Here is a 15480-nt window from a genome sequence, read left to right as displayed (position 1 = left end):
AATCGTACAGCCAGTCTCTAATCCCTGCTGCTTGTGGAGCACGCATCTAATGAGATTCCCTTTAAAGGGGTTGTCCGGTCTTAAAGTTCAAGTCTGCAATCACCCTATGTTGCTGCAGACTTGTGAATCCTTACATCACGACCTGCACACAGTGAGGATTCTCAGGCGTTGGGAATGGCGGTGATGTGACTGTAAGTATGCAATTTGCGGCCACATTCCAACTAGATGGATAAAGCCTTGCTCAATGCAAGTGCACCGAGTGAGGCTGGAAATGTCTAGTCGAATTGTGGCCTGACGTATGCAAATTATATACATAAAGTCATATGGCCGCCTGCTCCTTAAAGTCAGCGAGGGGCGATGTCAGGACCCCATCCATAAGGTTGTGTGCAGAGATGGGCGATGTCAGGACCCCATCCATAAGGATGAGTGCAAAGAGAGGCGACGTCAGAACCCATCCATCAGGTTGTGTGCAGAGAAGGGCGATGTCAGGACCCCATCCATCAGGTTGTGTGCAGAGAGAGGCGACGTCAGGACCCCATCCATCAGGTTGTCTGCAGAGAGGGGCGACGTCAGGACCCCATCCATCAGGTTGTGTGCAGCGAGGGGCGACGTCAGGACCCCATCCATCAGGTTGTGTGCAGAGAGGGGCGATGTCAGGTCCCCATCCATCAGGTTGTGTGCAGAGAGGGGCGGTGTCAGGACCCCATACATCAGGTTGTGGGCAGAGAGGGGCGACGTCAGGACCCCATCCACCAGGTTGTGTGCAGAGAGGGGCGATGTCAGGACCCCATCCATCAGGTTGTGCGCAGAGAGGGGCGATGTCAGGACCCCATCCATCAGGTTGTGCGCAGAGAGGGGCGATGTCAGGACCCCATCCATAAGGTTGTGTGCAGAGAGGGGCGACGTCAGGACCCCGTGTATCAGGTTGTGTGCAGAGAGGGGCGACGTCAGGACCCCGTGTATCAGGTTGTGTGCAGAGAGGGGCGACGTCAGGACCCCGTGTATCAGGTTGTGTGCAGAGAGGGGCGATGTCAGGACCCCATCCACCAGGTTGTGCGCAGCGAGGGGCGACGTCAGGACCCCATCCATCAGGTTGTGTGCAGAGAGGGGCGGTGTCAGGACCCCATCCATCAGGTTGTGTGCAGAGAGGGGCGACGTCAGGACCCCATCCATCAGGTTGTGTGCAGAGAGGGGCGATGTCAGGACCCCATCCATCAGGTTGAGTGCAGAGAGGGGCGATGTCAGGACCCCATCCACCAGGTTGTGTGCAGAGAGGGGCGATGTCAGGACCCCATCCACCAGGTTGTGTGCAGAGAGGGGTGATGTCAAGATCCCATCCACCAGGTTGTGCGCAGCGAGGGGCGACGTCAGGACCCCGTGTATCAGGTTGTGTGCAGAGAGGGGCGATGTCAGGACCCCATCCATCAGGTTGTGCGCAGCGAGGAGCGACGTCAGGACCCCATCCATCAGGTTGTGCGCAGCGAGGGGCGACGTCAGGACCCCATCTATCAGGTTGTGTGCAGCGAGGGGCGACGTCAGGACCCCATCCATCAGGTTGTGTGCAGAGAGGGGCGACGTCAGGACCCCATCCATCAGGTTGTGTGCAGAGAGGGGCGATGTCAGGACCCCATCCATCAGGTTGTGTGCAGAGAGGGGCGATGTCAGGACCCCATCCATCAGGTTGTGTGCAGAGAGGGGCGATGTCAGGACCCCATCCATCAGGTTGTGTGCAGAGAGGGGCGACGTCAGGACCCCATCCATCAGGTTGTGTGCAGAGAGGGGCGATGTCAGGACCCCATCCATCAGGTTGTGTGCAGAGAGGGGCGATGTCAGGACCCCATCCATCAGGTTGTGTGCAGAGAGGGGCGATGTCAGGACCCCATCCATCAGGTTGTGCGCAGAGAGGGGCGATGTCAGGACCCCATCCACCAGGTTGTGTGCAGAGAGGGGCGATGTCAGGACCCCATCCACCAGGTTGTGTGCAGAGAGGGGCGACGTCAGGACCCCATCCACCAGGTTGTGTGCAGAGAGGGGCGACGTCAGGACCCCATCCACCAGGTTGTGTGCAGAGAGGGGCGACGTCAGGACCCCATCCACCAGGTTGTGCGCAGCGAGGGGCGACGTCAGGACCCCATCCATCAGGTTGTGTGCAGAGAGGGGCGATGTCAGGACCCCATCCATAAGGTTGTGTGCAGAAAGGGGCGATGTCAGGACCCCATCCACCAGGTTGTGCACAGCGAGGAGCGACGTCAGGACCCCATCCATCAGGTTGTGTGCAGAGAGGGGCGACGTCAGGACCCCATCCATCATGAGGACACATGGATATAATGGGGTCTCACTTCAGGATACCCTGTTGGTTTCAATCCACACATAGTAACCTTCCCTTTCCCAGCAGCGCCACCGTACAGCTTTCCCCATGATAACACCTGTGAACCCCAAACTTATTTGTGGGACTCTTATGAGTAAGAATTGCCCAGATGTGGCCACTGTCCCCTGGAGGGGAGGGGTGACTGTGCTAATCCCCCTGAGCAGCAGTAATGGAGCAGCTGGTGTTATTCCTGCACTCGTCACCCCGATACACCCACCACATCCCCCCCTTTGGTCTGCCCCGGGCTCCCCCGCACCTTGCCGTTAGTGGGCGGCTCCTGGATATAAATGTTGCTCATTTTCCTTCAGCGTCTTCAAAACAAACTAGCGCGTGCAGCCTGACACGGCGGGATGTACCACTGTGCAGGAAAGGGAGGGGTTACCTATGGGCACCTTTCCACTTGCGAGAAACTCGTCCGTGTCTCGCATGTGGAAACCAAGCTCTGGCGCCGACACTTTGGAGCGGAGCTGTGCGGCCGCATAGGAACACATGGAGCTGCGCGCTCTGCTCCAAAGTGTCGGCTCCACAGCTTGGTTTCCACATGCGAGATACGGACGAGTTTCTCGCAAGTGGAAAGGTGCCCTAACTCCTATTTACGCCAGTGGGCAACAGAGAGGTGAATCATAGATCAGCTTTATGGTTTTTACTTTAGGACAAAAACATAGAAAAATATATCACTGTAGAACAAAGTAGCGGAACTTTATCCACACTAAGTCATCCCCTATTTTTTTGTTTTCGTGGACAAGTCCACGGTGCACCATGTCAACTAGTCCTCCGGAAACAGAGATAGCGCGTATTTAGTTCCTAGAGCTAGTGGCGAGTTCCTTCCTCTAGAGGTGCGCGGTGTGAGGCCCCCGGCTCTATGGCTGTCCCAGGTGAGCGGTGACGTGGCGGCAGCTCGGTGTATGTGCCGCTGGTGCGTTCTGGCTCCGGTACTCTCCAGCCGCTCACTCGGGCCATTACTGACAACTTCCTCGTTGCTTTTCGTTAGTGTTGAGGCTTCTGTCACCCCAGTGAAGGGAGAGCACAGCTCTGCAGGTCTGGCCCCTGGTGGTATCACTACGTGTGTAGCATAGGGATGGGAAGGCCATTGGACCTCCTGTGCAGTGCTGATGTAGGGGCCATTCATTCCCTAATATTCATGTATTTTGGGCGAACAATCATTTTTTGCACTTGGCTTTGATTAATCATGTTCCGCCGTTTTCCTCTCTGTGTTCAGTCTCTTGCTGGCAGCACGATGAGTTAACTGAGAACCCGTCAGTGAGCTCACAATGGCAGTGTGGCTCCGCTCCGCTCATCGATGACCACAGACCACATCAAAGCTGAGTATGGAGGAATCTGAAAATGGCAAACGGTGCAGCATTTTTAATGAGTCTCAATTGCAGAAGTGATTTTTTTTGTCTAGCACCAAACACTTGCATTTCCGTGGAGCCTGGGCTGAGCTGACCGATCCACTGTGGGCATGTATCAGACGCTGGTAGCATAATCTCAGCCAGGAATGCTTGAGTCAGAAGGGGATTCGGAGAAGAACTTACCGGGAACAAAGCTGCACATGGATCTAGTCAGACAGGCATGTCCTTGGCGGCTTCTCCCTGCCATCTCGCCTTGAGTGAAGGGCGTGCGTCTATAGGGAGAAACCTGTCAGTCACTGGTAGCCGGTGGGGAGAAGCCATCGGGGACCGGCCTCTTCGGGTAGCGTTACGTGCGACTCAGTCCCCGACAGCTAGTAAAATAACACAGCTGTGTTTCAGAGTCAAACATACCTGGGTGAAATCATACAATACAATTTTTTTACATTTTAAAAATTACAACAAGCAAAATGGACCGATGCAAAAGTTTGGGCACCCTTTGGAGATTTGTGTGCTCAGATAACTTTGACCAAGGTTTCAGACCTTAATTAGCCTGTTAGGGTTATGGCTTGTTCTCTATCACCTTTAGGAAAGGTTGGGTGATGCAAGTTTCCCAAATTTATAAAAACCCAGACTCTAACCTTGTGCCAAAAACCAGCAGCCATGGGTTCGTCTAAGCAGCGGCCTAACACTCTGAAAATGAAATGGTGGAGGACCGTAAAGCAGGAGAAGGCTATAAGAAGATAGTAAAGCGTATTCAAGATGCCCTTTCCTCAGTTCGAAATGTAATTAAAAAATGACAGGTAACAGGAACAGTGGAGGTCAACATAAGGTCTGAAAGACCAAGTAAAATTTCAGTGAGAGCTGCTCATAGGATTGCTAGAAAGGTAAATCGGAGCCCCCGCTTGACTGCAAAAGACCTTCAGGAAGATTTAGCAGACTCTGGAGTTGTGGTACATTACTCTACTGTTCAGAGACATCTGCACAAATATGGCCTTCATGGAAGAGTCATCAGAAGAAAACCTCTCCTGTGTCCTCATCATAAAATTCAGCATCATAAGTATGCAAAAGAACATCAGAACAAGCCTGATTCATTTTGGAAACAAGTCCTGTAGACCGATGAGGTTAAAATAGAACTGTTTGGCCACAATGATCAAAGGTATGTGTGGAGAAAAGGGCACAGAATTTCAAGGAAAGAACATCTCGCCAACCATTAAGCATGGGGGCGGATCAATCATGATTTGGGGTTTTGGCACGGGGAACAATTCATGGGTAGAGAGAAGAATGGATTCAATAAAATTGCAACAAATTCTTGATGCAAACATAACAGCATCTGTAAAAAAGCTGACGTTGAAAAGAGGATGGCTTCTACAAATGGATAATGATCCTAAACACACGTCAAAATCCACAACAGACTACCTCAGAAGGCGTAAGCTGAAGATTTTACAATGGCCCTCACTGTCCCCTGATCTGAACATCATAGATAATCTGTGGCCAGACCTCAAAATAGCAGTACATGCAAGACGACCCAGGAATCTCACAGAACTGGAAGAATTTTACAAAGAAACATGGACGAAGATACCTGAAACAAGAATTGAAATACTCTTGTCTGGCTACAAAAAGCGTTCACAAGCTGTGATACTGTCACGGTTCACGGGGAGGATACCCTTTTCATCCCCACCACTCACACTAATTTGTCATGAGCCAGGGTTGTTTGGTTGCCCCTGGTTCTTAGTGTTTAACTACTTCCCCCCCCCCCCATTCAGTATTAAATCATTATATCTCTGTGTTTCATCATAACATAACGATATAATAGACAACAGAGTCACAATATACTCAATGAAGCATCATTTATCAGTTACCCCGAAAAAAAAAAAAAAAGTCAGATGTGTACTGTTGTTCTATCCGAACATATGGCAGTACAAAAAACAGCGCGCTCATTTATCAAACGGAAAGGAAATGTTTAGCATTCAATTCCTTTATCATAGCATTTATCCCAAATGACCACCTAAATACATCTATGCCTCTCTATTGATACATTTATCGGCATACGTTCTTATTTATCATATTGGGTTAGATGTGTAACATTTGTTATGCTTGTCTGAGTAACCGGACATATCCCCCGGTTTTCACCACTGGGTTCAGAGAGTACCATCTTGGGCACTGGACACTTTATATATCACTGCCGTGTGTTTCCTTTTCTGAAATCGTGTCTCCCTTTCATTTTCATTTCTTTTCCATTCGATAAATGAGCGCGCTGTTTTTTGTACCGCCATATGTTCGGCTAAAAGAACAGTACACATCTGACGTACGTATTTATTAGGGGTAACTGATAAATGATGCCTCATTGGATATATTGTGACTATGTTGTCTATTGTATCGTTATGTTATGATGAAACACTGAGATATAATGATTTAATACAGAATGGGGGGGGGGGAGTCGTTAAAAACACCATACCAGACTATCTCTATAGGTGTAAAAACTATTATTAGGACTTGATGTGGTATAAGTCCAAGATTTGAAAAAGACAGATTAACCATTATGAAACATTGGAATTATTTGATATATGTAAGAAATACGAACATTTGAAATACAGGGGCAAAAAAGAATATATATGGCACCACACTGGTTGTGGTAAAATATTCCCCTTGTTTTTTCATTGGTACCATACGTTTTTATTGGCACTTTTTCCATATCTTGCACCAGCACTTTATTTGCACAAGTTGTTATGCACCTTAGTTATTGTGTTTTTTTTTTTTTTTTTTTTTTTTTTTAAAAGAAGCTGAGTACAAGTTACGTTTTAAAAAGTAATCCAAACCTGCTGATACTCCAAAAAAGGTAGGCAGTGTTTACAGAAATATAAAAAGGTATTATAAAGAAAAGTATTGTATGTACAGTACAATTACAAATAAAATGGGATTAAAGTTGAAAAAACACATTTCGTTCAGATCATTTCATCTCCTGGCTGCCCATGTGGTCAGGGACTCACATCTAGATGCATCACACATCTGTATAGCAGCTAGACCCCGGACAAAAGACATGTGAAGACTGCTGCTTCGCTCACTTATTTCCTAGCCTAAAACCAAGGCACTCCCCCTGTGGTGACCTCACTTAGAGGTTGAGTCCTCCCCTTTTCTTAGTTATGGCAACCATTTTTTATACCTAGCTCGCTGTATGAACCTCGTATACAAAAGACATATTGATCAGGATGTGCACCACATCAGCGGGATTCTTTTAAGTGTAACCACGGCGTAGTTACACGAGCCGCTTACGGAGAAACCCGCTCCTTGCACTCGTTGGGTTTAGCTTCTAGCGGTTTCAGTGAGTTATAGATCTCTCGATGGACATCCGGCATATATAATCCTTATATCTCCTGCCCTGATCGGTGCCAATATATAGAACCTTAAAAGAAAAATAGAAGCTCATGCTTTCTGTGCCAGTTTTAACCAGTATCAGATGGGAGGGGGAATGAGTAGTGTAGGGAGACTTGTCTGCTGCAGCACGGAGCCATATAAATTCCTGAGGGAGGGGGGAAGAAGTTTAGGATTACACACACAGGCAGAGGGACAAAGAGTGGCTCAGAATTTCAGCCTTGTGTTGGCAGGCAGAGGAAACTGCAGCTGAGAGCGCTGTATGTGTAATTGCAGTAATTAGAACTTTCCTATTTCCTGACAGATACTTTAAAAAAGGGAGTGCTACTAGGTACTAATCATTCTGGGTGCCAAAGCTTTTGCATAAACCCATTTTCCTTTTTACTAACACTAAGAGCTCAAACCATAAGTACAAAGCATTAAGTTGAGAAGGCATCCATCCAAAAATTATTTTTATTAAATGGTTTAAAACCAGTAGCAAAAACAAACAGAAATGTCAAAAAGGGAACGCTAGCAGGTGAGAAATATTAGGCAAGGATAGATACAGTATGTTGGTACAGACAAGGTATTGAAACAGCGCTATGGTATTGAATGTTTTTAAATGTCCTTGCAGTACATCCGGTTTTATGTTACTTAAAATTAATGACAAACGGAATATGCACCAAAAAATAAATACTATGTATAGGTCTAATGAACTAGCCAATGGGCAATCAGACAGTCCTCAAAGTAATCCAGGGAAGTGTGAGAGAGGATGAAACCCAGAGTGAGTTAAATAAAAGGTCTAACCCCTTCCCGACCTCTGCCGTACTATTACTGCGGAGGTCTGGTCCCCTGCTTTAATGTGGGCTCCGGCGGTGAGCCCACATCAGTCGCGACATGTCAGCTGTTTTGTACAGCTGACATGTGCCGCAATAGCGGCGGGTGAAATCGCGATTCACCCGCAGCTATTAACCTGTTAAATGCCGCTGTCAAACGCTGACAGCGGTAATTAACTACCGCTTCCAGCCGCGCGGCCGGAAATGAGCGCATCCCGACCCCCGTCACATGATCGGGGGTCGGCGATGAGTCAGTGGTAACCATAGAGGTCCTTGAGACCACCCTGTGGTCGGCGCTCATAGCAAGCCTGCAATTCAGCCACATAACAGCGATCTAATGATCGCTGCTATGTAGCAGAGCCGCTCGAGTTGTGCCAGCTTCTAGCCTCCCATGGAGGCTATTGAAGCATGGCAAAAGTTAAAAAAAATGTTTTTAAAAATATGAAAAAATAAAAAAATATAAAAGTTTAAATCACCCCCCTTTCGCCCCATCCAAAATAAAACAATAAAAAAAAATCAAACCTACACATATTTGGTATCGCCGTGTTCAGAATCGCCCGATCTATCAATAAAAAAAAAAACATTAACCTGATCGCTAAACAGCGTAGCAAGAAAAAAATTCGAAACGCCAGAATTACGTTTTTTTTGGTCGCCGCGACATTTCATTAAAATGCAATAAGGGGCGATCAAAAGAACGTATCTGCACAAAAGTGGTATCATTAAAAACGTCAGCTCGGCACGCAAAAAATAAGCCCTCACCCGACCCCAGATCATGAAAAATGGAGACGCTACGGGTATCGGAAAATGGCGCATTTTTGTTTTTACCAAAGTTTTGAATTTTTTTTCACCACTTAGATAAAAAATAACCTAGACATGTTTGGTGTCTATGAACTCGTAATGACCTGGAGAATCATGATGGCAGGTCAGTTTTAGTATTTGGTGAAGCTAGCAAAAAGCCAAACAAAAAACAAGTGTGGGATTGCACTTTTTTTGCAATTTCACCACACTTGGAATTTTTTTCCCGTTTTCTAGTACAAGACATGGTAAAACCAATGGTGTCGTTCAAAAGTACAACTCCTCCCGCAAAAAATAAGCCCTCAGATGGCCATATTGACGGAAAAATAAAAAAGTTATGGCTCTGGGAAGGAGGGGAGCGAAAAACGAAAACACAAAAACGATAAAGGGCCGCGGCGGGAAGGGGCTAATATTGATCAAAATAGGTTTGTAATATTGTATGAACCAATAAATGTAGCTTATCCTATGAAAATCTATGCTGTGGCATGCAGACAAGTAAGATAAATGTAGATCAATATATAGTCCCTAGATTTGTCAAAGCAACTGTCCCTTGAGAAAATGAGACCACATAGGTAATAGAATGAAAAAAAAATGTATATATATTAGTGGTAGGGCTCCTCACTCAGCTGGACACAGAGGTGTCTCTTTAAGGAAGTGCTTGGTTTATTGTACCAGCATAAGCCAAGCTTAAAAGTAAACACAGCCCTCTGGGCAAAACAGCAAATCAAAGATACAAAAGAAAGAAAAACACAGTCCTTTTTCCTAGCGGAATGGGATCAGACCACTAACACACAGCAATGTGCATGGTTCAGTTAGGGCACACAACTCCCTGGAGTCCTATCTCTCCAGCAGCCACTGAACACTGAAAGCTCTGCCAGTCAGCCATTTAAGCCCTGACCTTGTGCCTCCTTCATCATGTGACTGATCACATGATTCTGACATCACACGGCTCCTGGCAGTTTTTCAGGAAGAGATACTTGGACTTTCTCCCTCCCGCTTTATGAATGTCCACTAAAACCAGCCCATTATAAACCAGCCCATTATATCACTTTATATATACTGTCCCAACATGCAGTGCTGGGGGAAACTAATCTGGTTTAATGTCACTGACGCGATCATGCGCAGTGACATGTATCTCCCCACCATCACTTCACCAGTGACTGTCACAATATCATTTTTTCTTTTTTTTTTGATAGGGTGCTATGTGCAATTTTACCTTATTACCAAAGGTCAGTAGTATACCGGGCTGGAGTAATGACCTCCGCGTCCCCACACCCTGACGCACCCCCATAGAAAACTGGTTGCGAAACGCGCATCTGTGTGAGGGGCCACTGAAATCATTGGGGTGTGTCTGTGGTAATGTAAGTGGGATGTCTTTGCTTCCATGATTACATTTTCTAATAAGCAGCACTCTCTCAGTGACAGATGACAATCGTTATCACTAAGGCCAGATGGGGCTGCACTGACAGTGATTCTAAATGGAGGCACAATTTTGTTGGAAAACAGATTATTCACCTGCGAGACCGTCCGGCCATTACAATCAGCAGCGCGCTAATGAAAATTGTTAATGAAACAACTTACAACTTATTTTGGACCATATGTCACTTGACCATCTCTTTATGATGCAGTGGATTTTGCCCACGTTGTGTCCTTTTCACTGCTGCCTCTATGGCCACACTCTACAGGTCTAACTAGGGAGGAAGTCACAGAAGTTGGCACGAAAGTTTGTATACAGAAAAGACATGGCTTCTCCAAGCTGTAGACACTTGGCCGAAATTCTAGAATTCTGGCATAAAACACCCAAATAAGTTGTGCACAATGTATCACTTTTTGGCATTCACACACCAGTCTTTGGCATTCACACACCAGTCTGCCAACTGCACCACTTGTTTTTCTAGTGCATCCCACAGATGCTCTATCGGTGTAAGGTCTTGGTAAATTCACGGTCAAGTCATCACTCTGTCGGGTTTCTAAAACCATTTCTGTGCAATGTTGTAGTGTTGGGGGGGGTCATTATCTTTGACGTTTCTGAAAAATTCCCTGGTCATTAGAGAATGCTACTGCCAAGAACGGGTGTACTTGGCCTGTACAATGTCTAGGTAGCCGCCATGAATGCCAGGAGCCAAGCTCAAATGCCCATTGTAGGAGCTTTCATCCTGGACAGGGTCACATAGTTACCTAGGTTGAAAAAAACACCTAGGTCCATCAAGCTCAACCTTTCTCCACCAATTGTACATTTTGTCCCTAATTTAAAGGGAACCTGTCATGTCATTTATAGCATCTACAATTTTTGCACTAAAATCTCCGCTGTAATCCTTATCAAAAAGCACTTTATATACGGTAGTTATATCTAACCTGCTCATTTAGTCATAGGGGTGTGATTCATTGCTTTCAGCCAGGGTTGTCCCTGCCCACTCAATTTGAATTATGTCCCGTGGTTTTCGCTGACATCAATGTATACCCGCGCTTGCGCAGTTTGTGTTGGGGGAGCCTCGCTTGCACAATATGTAATTGGGGAGCCACACTTGCACATTGTCTATTGAGGAGCCACGCATGCGGCATGACGAGCGGCTCCCGATGGTGCGCACTGAAGCGGTTTGTATTTCCCAGCTTCATCCTGATCTGATGAAGTAGCAACGAAACGTGCGTTGGGGCGACGGGCTCAGACTTAACCACTCTGTAGGTATCATATACTTTCCCTTCATCTTCCATGCTCACATTGATGAAGCCACTGTGGAGCAAGTGCTGCTCTCTACCATGGGCTGCACCTGTTGTTTGGCTGCATTTAGCCTCTCTGGTGTTTAAAGCCAGGATTTGGGGTGATTTCCTGCACTCGCTTCCCTGCTTGATTTACTGAGTGTGTTTCCCTTCAGGCATTTTGTATGATGAAATTATTGTAGTATTTTGTGCAAAATTATACAAGTAATTATTTATATTGTCATGCACTATGCACTTTATTCAGGCAGTCAGTCTGTTCCCCCTCGTGAAGCTCGGCAGCCTCTGTATTTTAACTATTTTTTATAAATGCCTAATAAAATGTGATATTTTTGGATTGTACTCTATGAGCATTTAGTTCTTTTTTGGTTGAAGCTCTAATCTCTGGTAGAGAGCATTGTCCACTGAATGAGCGGCCGATCCATTGTTCGTTCCACAGTGATCTATTGTGTGTGAGCGGCTTCTAACCATGCCCACTTCTGGAACTTCTGCCCCATACCCGGCATATAATGGCTGTATGTCAGAGGCAGATCCTGGCTCTAACAGCCGCAGGTGACGCAGATCTTTGCCAACGATTGTTAACCTGTTAAATGCAGCTGTCAGTCTCTGGCAGCGGCATTAGCAGTGTGCCGGCATGGGGACGCATCTGTGCTCCCGTGTCTGCTGGAGACCTCCATGACTGTCATCAATGAAATCTATTGAAAGCCAACCTGTGACTGGGCTTCAAAGGAAAGTATGAATGTTACTACATGCGGCAATACTGTGCTATTGTTGTATATAGGACAAGCGATCTGATAATTGCAGGTTCAAGTACCCTAAGGGGACTAACAAATATCCAGAAAAAAAAATATTTCCAAATATGAAGAAAAATTTTTTTTTTTGAAAAACAAGTTTAAATCTCCTCCCCCCCACGTACGTAGTATCACCGCATCCAGAAAAGTCCAGTCTATCAAAATTTAAAAAAGTAACCCGATCGATAAACACCCTAAACAGAAAAAAATTGAAAATGCCAAAATCGAGGGTTTTCTAGCTGCCGCAACTGCACAAAAAAATAAAGTAGGATGTGATCAAAATGCCATATCTATTCTAAAATTAAATCAATCATAACATTCTCACCCCGTGAAGAAAAAAATCCTAGCACAGCTGTATCAATCAAAAAATGAAAATGTTATGAGTCTTGGAAAATGGCTCGGCTATCAAAACAAAATTTTTTTTTTTGTTTTTTTTTTACAAACTTCTGGGGGGTTTTACATCACTAATTTAATAAGGAAACTTGACAAGCTTGGTATCACCGTCATCATACTGACCTGGAGAATCATATTACCCGGTCATGTTTGCTGTATAATGTACACCATAAAATCAATTCTCAAAAAACAATGTCAGAATTGCATCTTTTCGCAGTGTCACTGCACTTTGAATTTTTTGCCTGTGCTCCACTACACTATGTGGTAAAGTGAATGGTGTCATTTAAAAGTGCAACTCGCCCTGCATAAAATATGGCTATTACATGTGGATCGGAAAATAAAAAAATTATGGCCCTTAGAAGAAATGGGGGGATAAAAAACGTAAACCGTAAAATAAAACTTGACCATTTAGGGAAGAGGGTACGGTAAATGAGTTTTCTAGTACTTTTATATTAATGACTTATAAGCTGTCGGGCTCCAGTACCAGACCCCCTACGGAACGGCCGTCATCCATATGTATGCTGTGTATGGAGTAGAGTTCCACAGCTCCGTTCACCGTGTAGTGGCGGCTGATGAGTACTGCAGCTCAACTAATATTGAAAAGAATTGCTGCAGTACGGAGCTGATAATGGCTGAATGGTGGTGGCATGTTCATGAATATTATAGGTAGAGATGAGCGAATCTGTTCAGATCCCTCCTTATTCGGCAAGCTATAGCGCCTACCGAATAAGCTGCAGAGGGAACCCGGATACATGGAGCGCGCCGGCTGATCAGCTGTCCGGTGCCGCAGCTGCATGTGTTGCGCTGTTTTAATGTCACAGCACAGGCATCATGAAGAACCTATTTGTTGGGCTCTCCATGCATGTGCTGTGGCTGTGAAAGAGCGTGACACATGCAGCTGCGGCACCGGACAGCTGATCAGCCGGCGCGCTCCATGTATCCGGGTTCCCTCTGCAGCTTATTCGGTAGGCGCTATAGCTTGCTGAGTAAGGAGGGAGCCGAACAGATTCGCTCATCTCTAATTATGGGATGGCTGTGGAGATCTAACTTACAGACTTTCTACTGTTGTGTTTATACATTGATACTCGCCTGTCTGTCACCAGTTATACGTTCCTAAATCGTGAATGAAAAACTGCATCAATTTCATGAATTTTTAATGCTACAAGCTTTTTTTTTCAAAACTAATCTCAGTGGTTTCGTTTTTTGCTCTCCTGTGCTTCCAGGCGGCTATGAAAAAAAAAAAAAGAGACCTCCCTCATTCATCACTGTCCTTTCTCTACCTACTAATTATCATGCAAAGTGTTGGTCTTGACATAATAGCATGTGCCATCCAATATTGCCTTTATATTTTCTCTAGATCACTTGGAATTATTTAGTGTAAGATGAAAACATAGAGACCAAACAAAATGTCATTTAAAAATGGTCTTCTCAAAGATGATGGTCAATATGCATATCCATCAATGCAAAAAACAATCTTCCACAGCCAGACTTGGCACAGTCCTCTTTGCATATCAGAATCTAAGGGACTCCCTGGTTTTTAGGCTATGTGCACACGTATTTGTAAGGGCTGCGGATTTTTCCGCAGCGGATTTGATAAATCCGCAGGGCAAAAGCACTGCTTTTTTCCTGCTTATTTATTGCGGATTTACCGCTGTTTTTGTGCGGATTCCACTGCGGTTTTACACCTGCAGTTTTCTATTATGGAGCAGGTGTAAGACTGCTGCGGAATCCGCACAAAGAATTGACATGTTGCGGAATGTAAACCGCTGCGTTTCCATGTGCACTGCGGATTGCGTTTCCCATAGGTTTACAATGTACTGTAAACGCATGGGAAATTGCTGCGGACCTGCAGCTGCGGATCCGCAGCAAAATCCGCAGCGTGTGAACATAGCCTTACTCTTTAGTTTCTTTAGGGACCTGGACTTCTCAGCAGGGGCTCCCAGGTTGTGTCTGTAGAGTAGTCGCTTACAGAACGAGTTGAAGATCAATCAAACAGAGCCAAAGTCTGATCTACATGATAACTAGTCAATAGCAACGTCCAACGGCGCAGTAGGGGAACTAGAGATACAAAAAAATTTGCAGGCCCTGATCTAGCAGCCACGTTACTATTCCATGGTCGCTGTATGGGAGCCCTGAAGACTTCTTCCTACTTGCCATCATCCTTCGCACCTTTTCAGATAAGTGTGCCTGGCGTGACGTCATCGTTGCCATTCGATGCATGTGTTGCGTCTCATCAGGCCTCCTAATCAGTAGAGTTGTTGGGGACCCCATCAGATAGGAAGAGGTCTGCAGGGCTCTGGTTGGCTGCCACTACTGACATGGCCGCTGGATCAGGGTCCTGCAGATATTTTTGATCATGTTAAGAGAAACTAAATCCAAATCCTGGAGACACTGACAGAAGACTAGTGAAGGGTCAAACCAGTAGTGATATGGTAAATCCAGAAGATTAGATGTCTATAATCCTAGCACAATAAAGTGAATAAACTAATTATCTTTAAATTCCTTTGTTTTATTCTACTAGCGGCATACATGGCACCGCAGTTGAAAAAGACCTGATGGTCAAAATGTTGGGAAAATTATCTGTTATGATACAACAAAGCAATTTCAAAATAATGTATTGACTTTATTGTGTTGGATTACAGAAGTGTTGGTGGGTGGGCAGCCGTCCTTTTCCCTTGCACAGCCCAGAGACCCAAGTGCTTCTCTTGTAATTGTACTCCAGAGAGTATAGTTGCACAAAGCCAGGTCCGAAATCGAAGCGCTGTGATTGGCTGCTGCTTCACCCCGATAACACTGGTCAACAGCATTTTTGGTGCCAAAGATATTTCATCGAATTTAGGGTATTTTTGGGGTGCTGATTCTGAATATGTCATCAGTTTTGC

The 15480-nt window shown here is 45.7% G+C and overlaps 2 protein-coding genes across 2 annotated transcripts in view; one reads left to right on the top strand and one right to left on the bottom strand.

The window, feature by feature from the left end:
* Nucleotides 1-2729, bottom strand: part of CWC27 (CWC27 spliceosome associated cyclophilin) — a 270523-nt gene extending 267794 nt beyond the window's left edge. The window contains exon 1 of the mRNA XM_077286145.1: nucleotides 2625-2729. Within this exon, the coding sequence (XP_077142260.1) occupies nucleotides 2625-2666 (42 nt within the window). The 5' untranslated portion in view covers nucleotides 2667-2729. The remainder of the gene's footprint in view (nucleotides 1-2624) is intronic.
* A 410-nt stretch (nucleotides 2730-3139) lies between these two features.
* The window catches only part of SREK1IP1 (SREK1 interacting protein 1), a 46597-nt gene continuing 34256 nt past the window's right edge, over nucleotides 3140-15480 (top strand). The window contains exon 1 of the mRNA XM_077286111.1: nucleotides 3140-3243. Within this exon, the coding sequence (XP_077142226.1) occupies nucleotides 3231-3243 (13 nt within the window). The 5' untranslated portion in view covers nucleotides 3140-3230. The remainder of the gene's footprint in view (nucleotides 3244-15480) is intronic.

Source organism: Ranitomeya variabilis, chromosome 1 (assembly GCF_051348905.1).
Source record: "Ranitomeya variabilis isolate aRanVar5 chromosome 1, aRanVar5.hap1, whole genome shotgun sequence".
Classification (NCBI taxonomy): domain Eukaryota; kingdom Metazoa; phylum Chordata; class Amphibia; order Anura; family Dendrobatidae; genus Ranitomeya; species Ranitomeya variabilis.
This window is presented reverse-complemented; position numbering and strand designations above follow the sequence as displayed.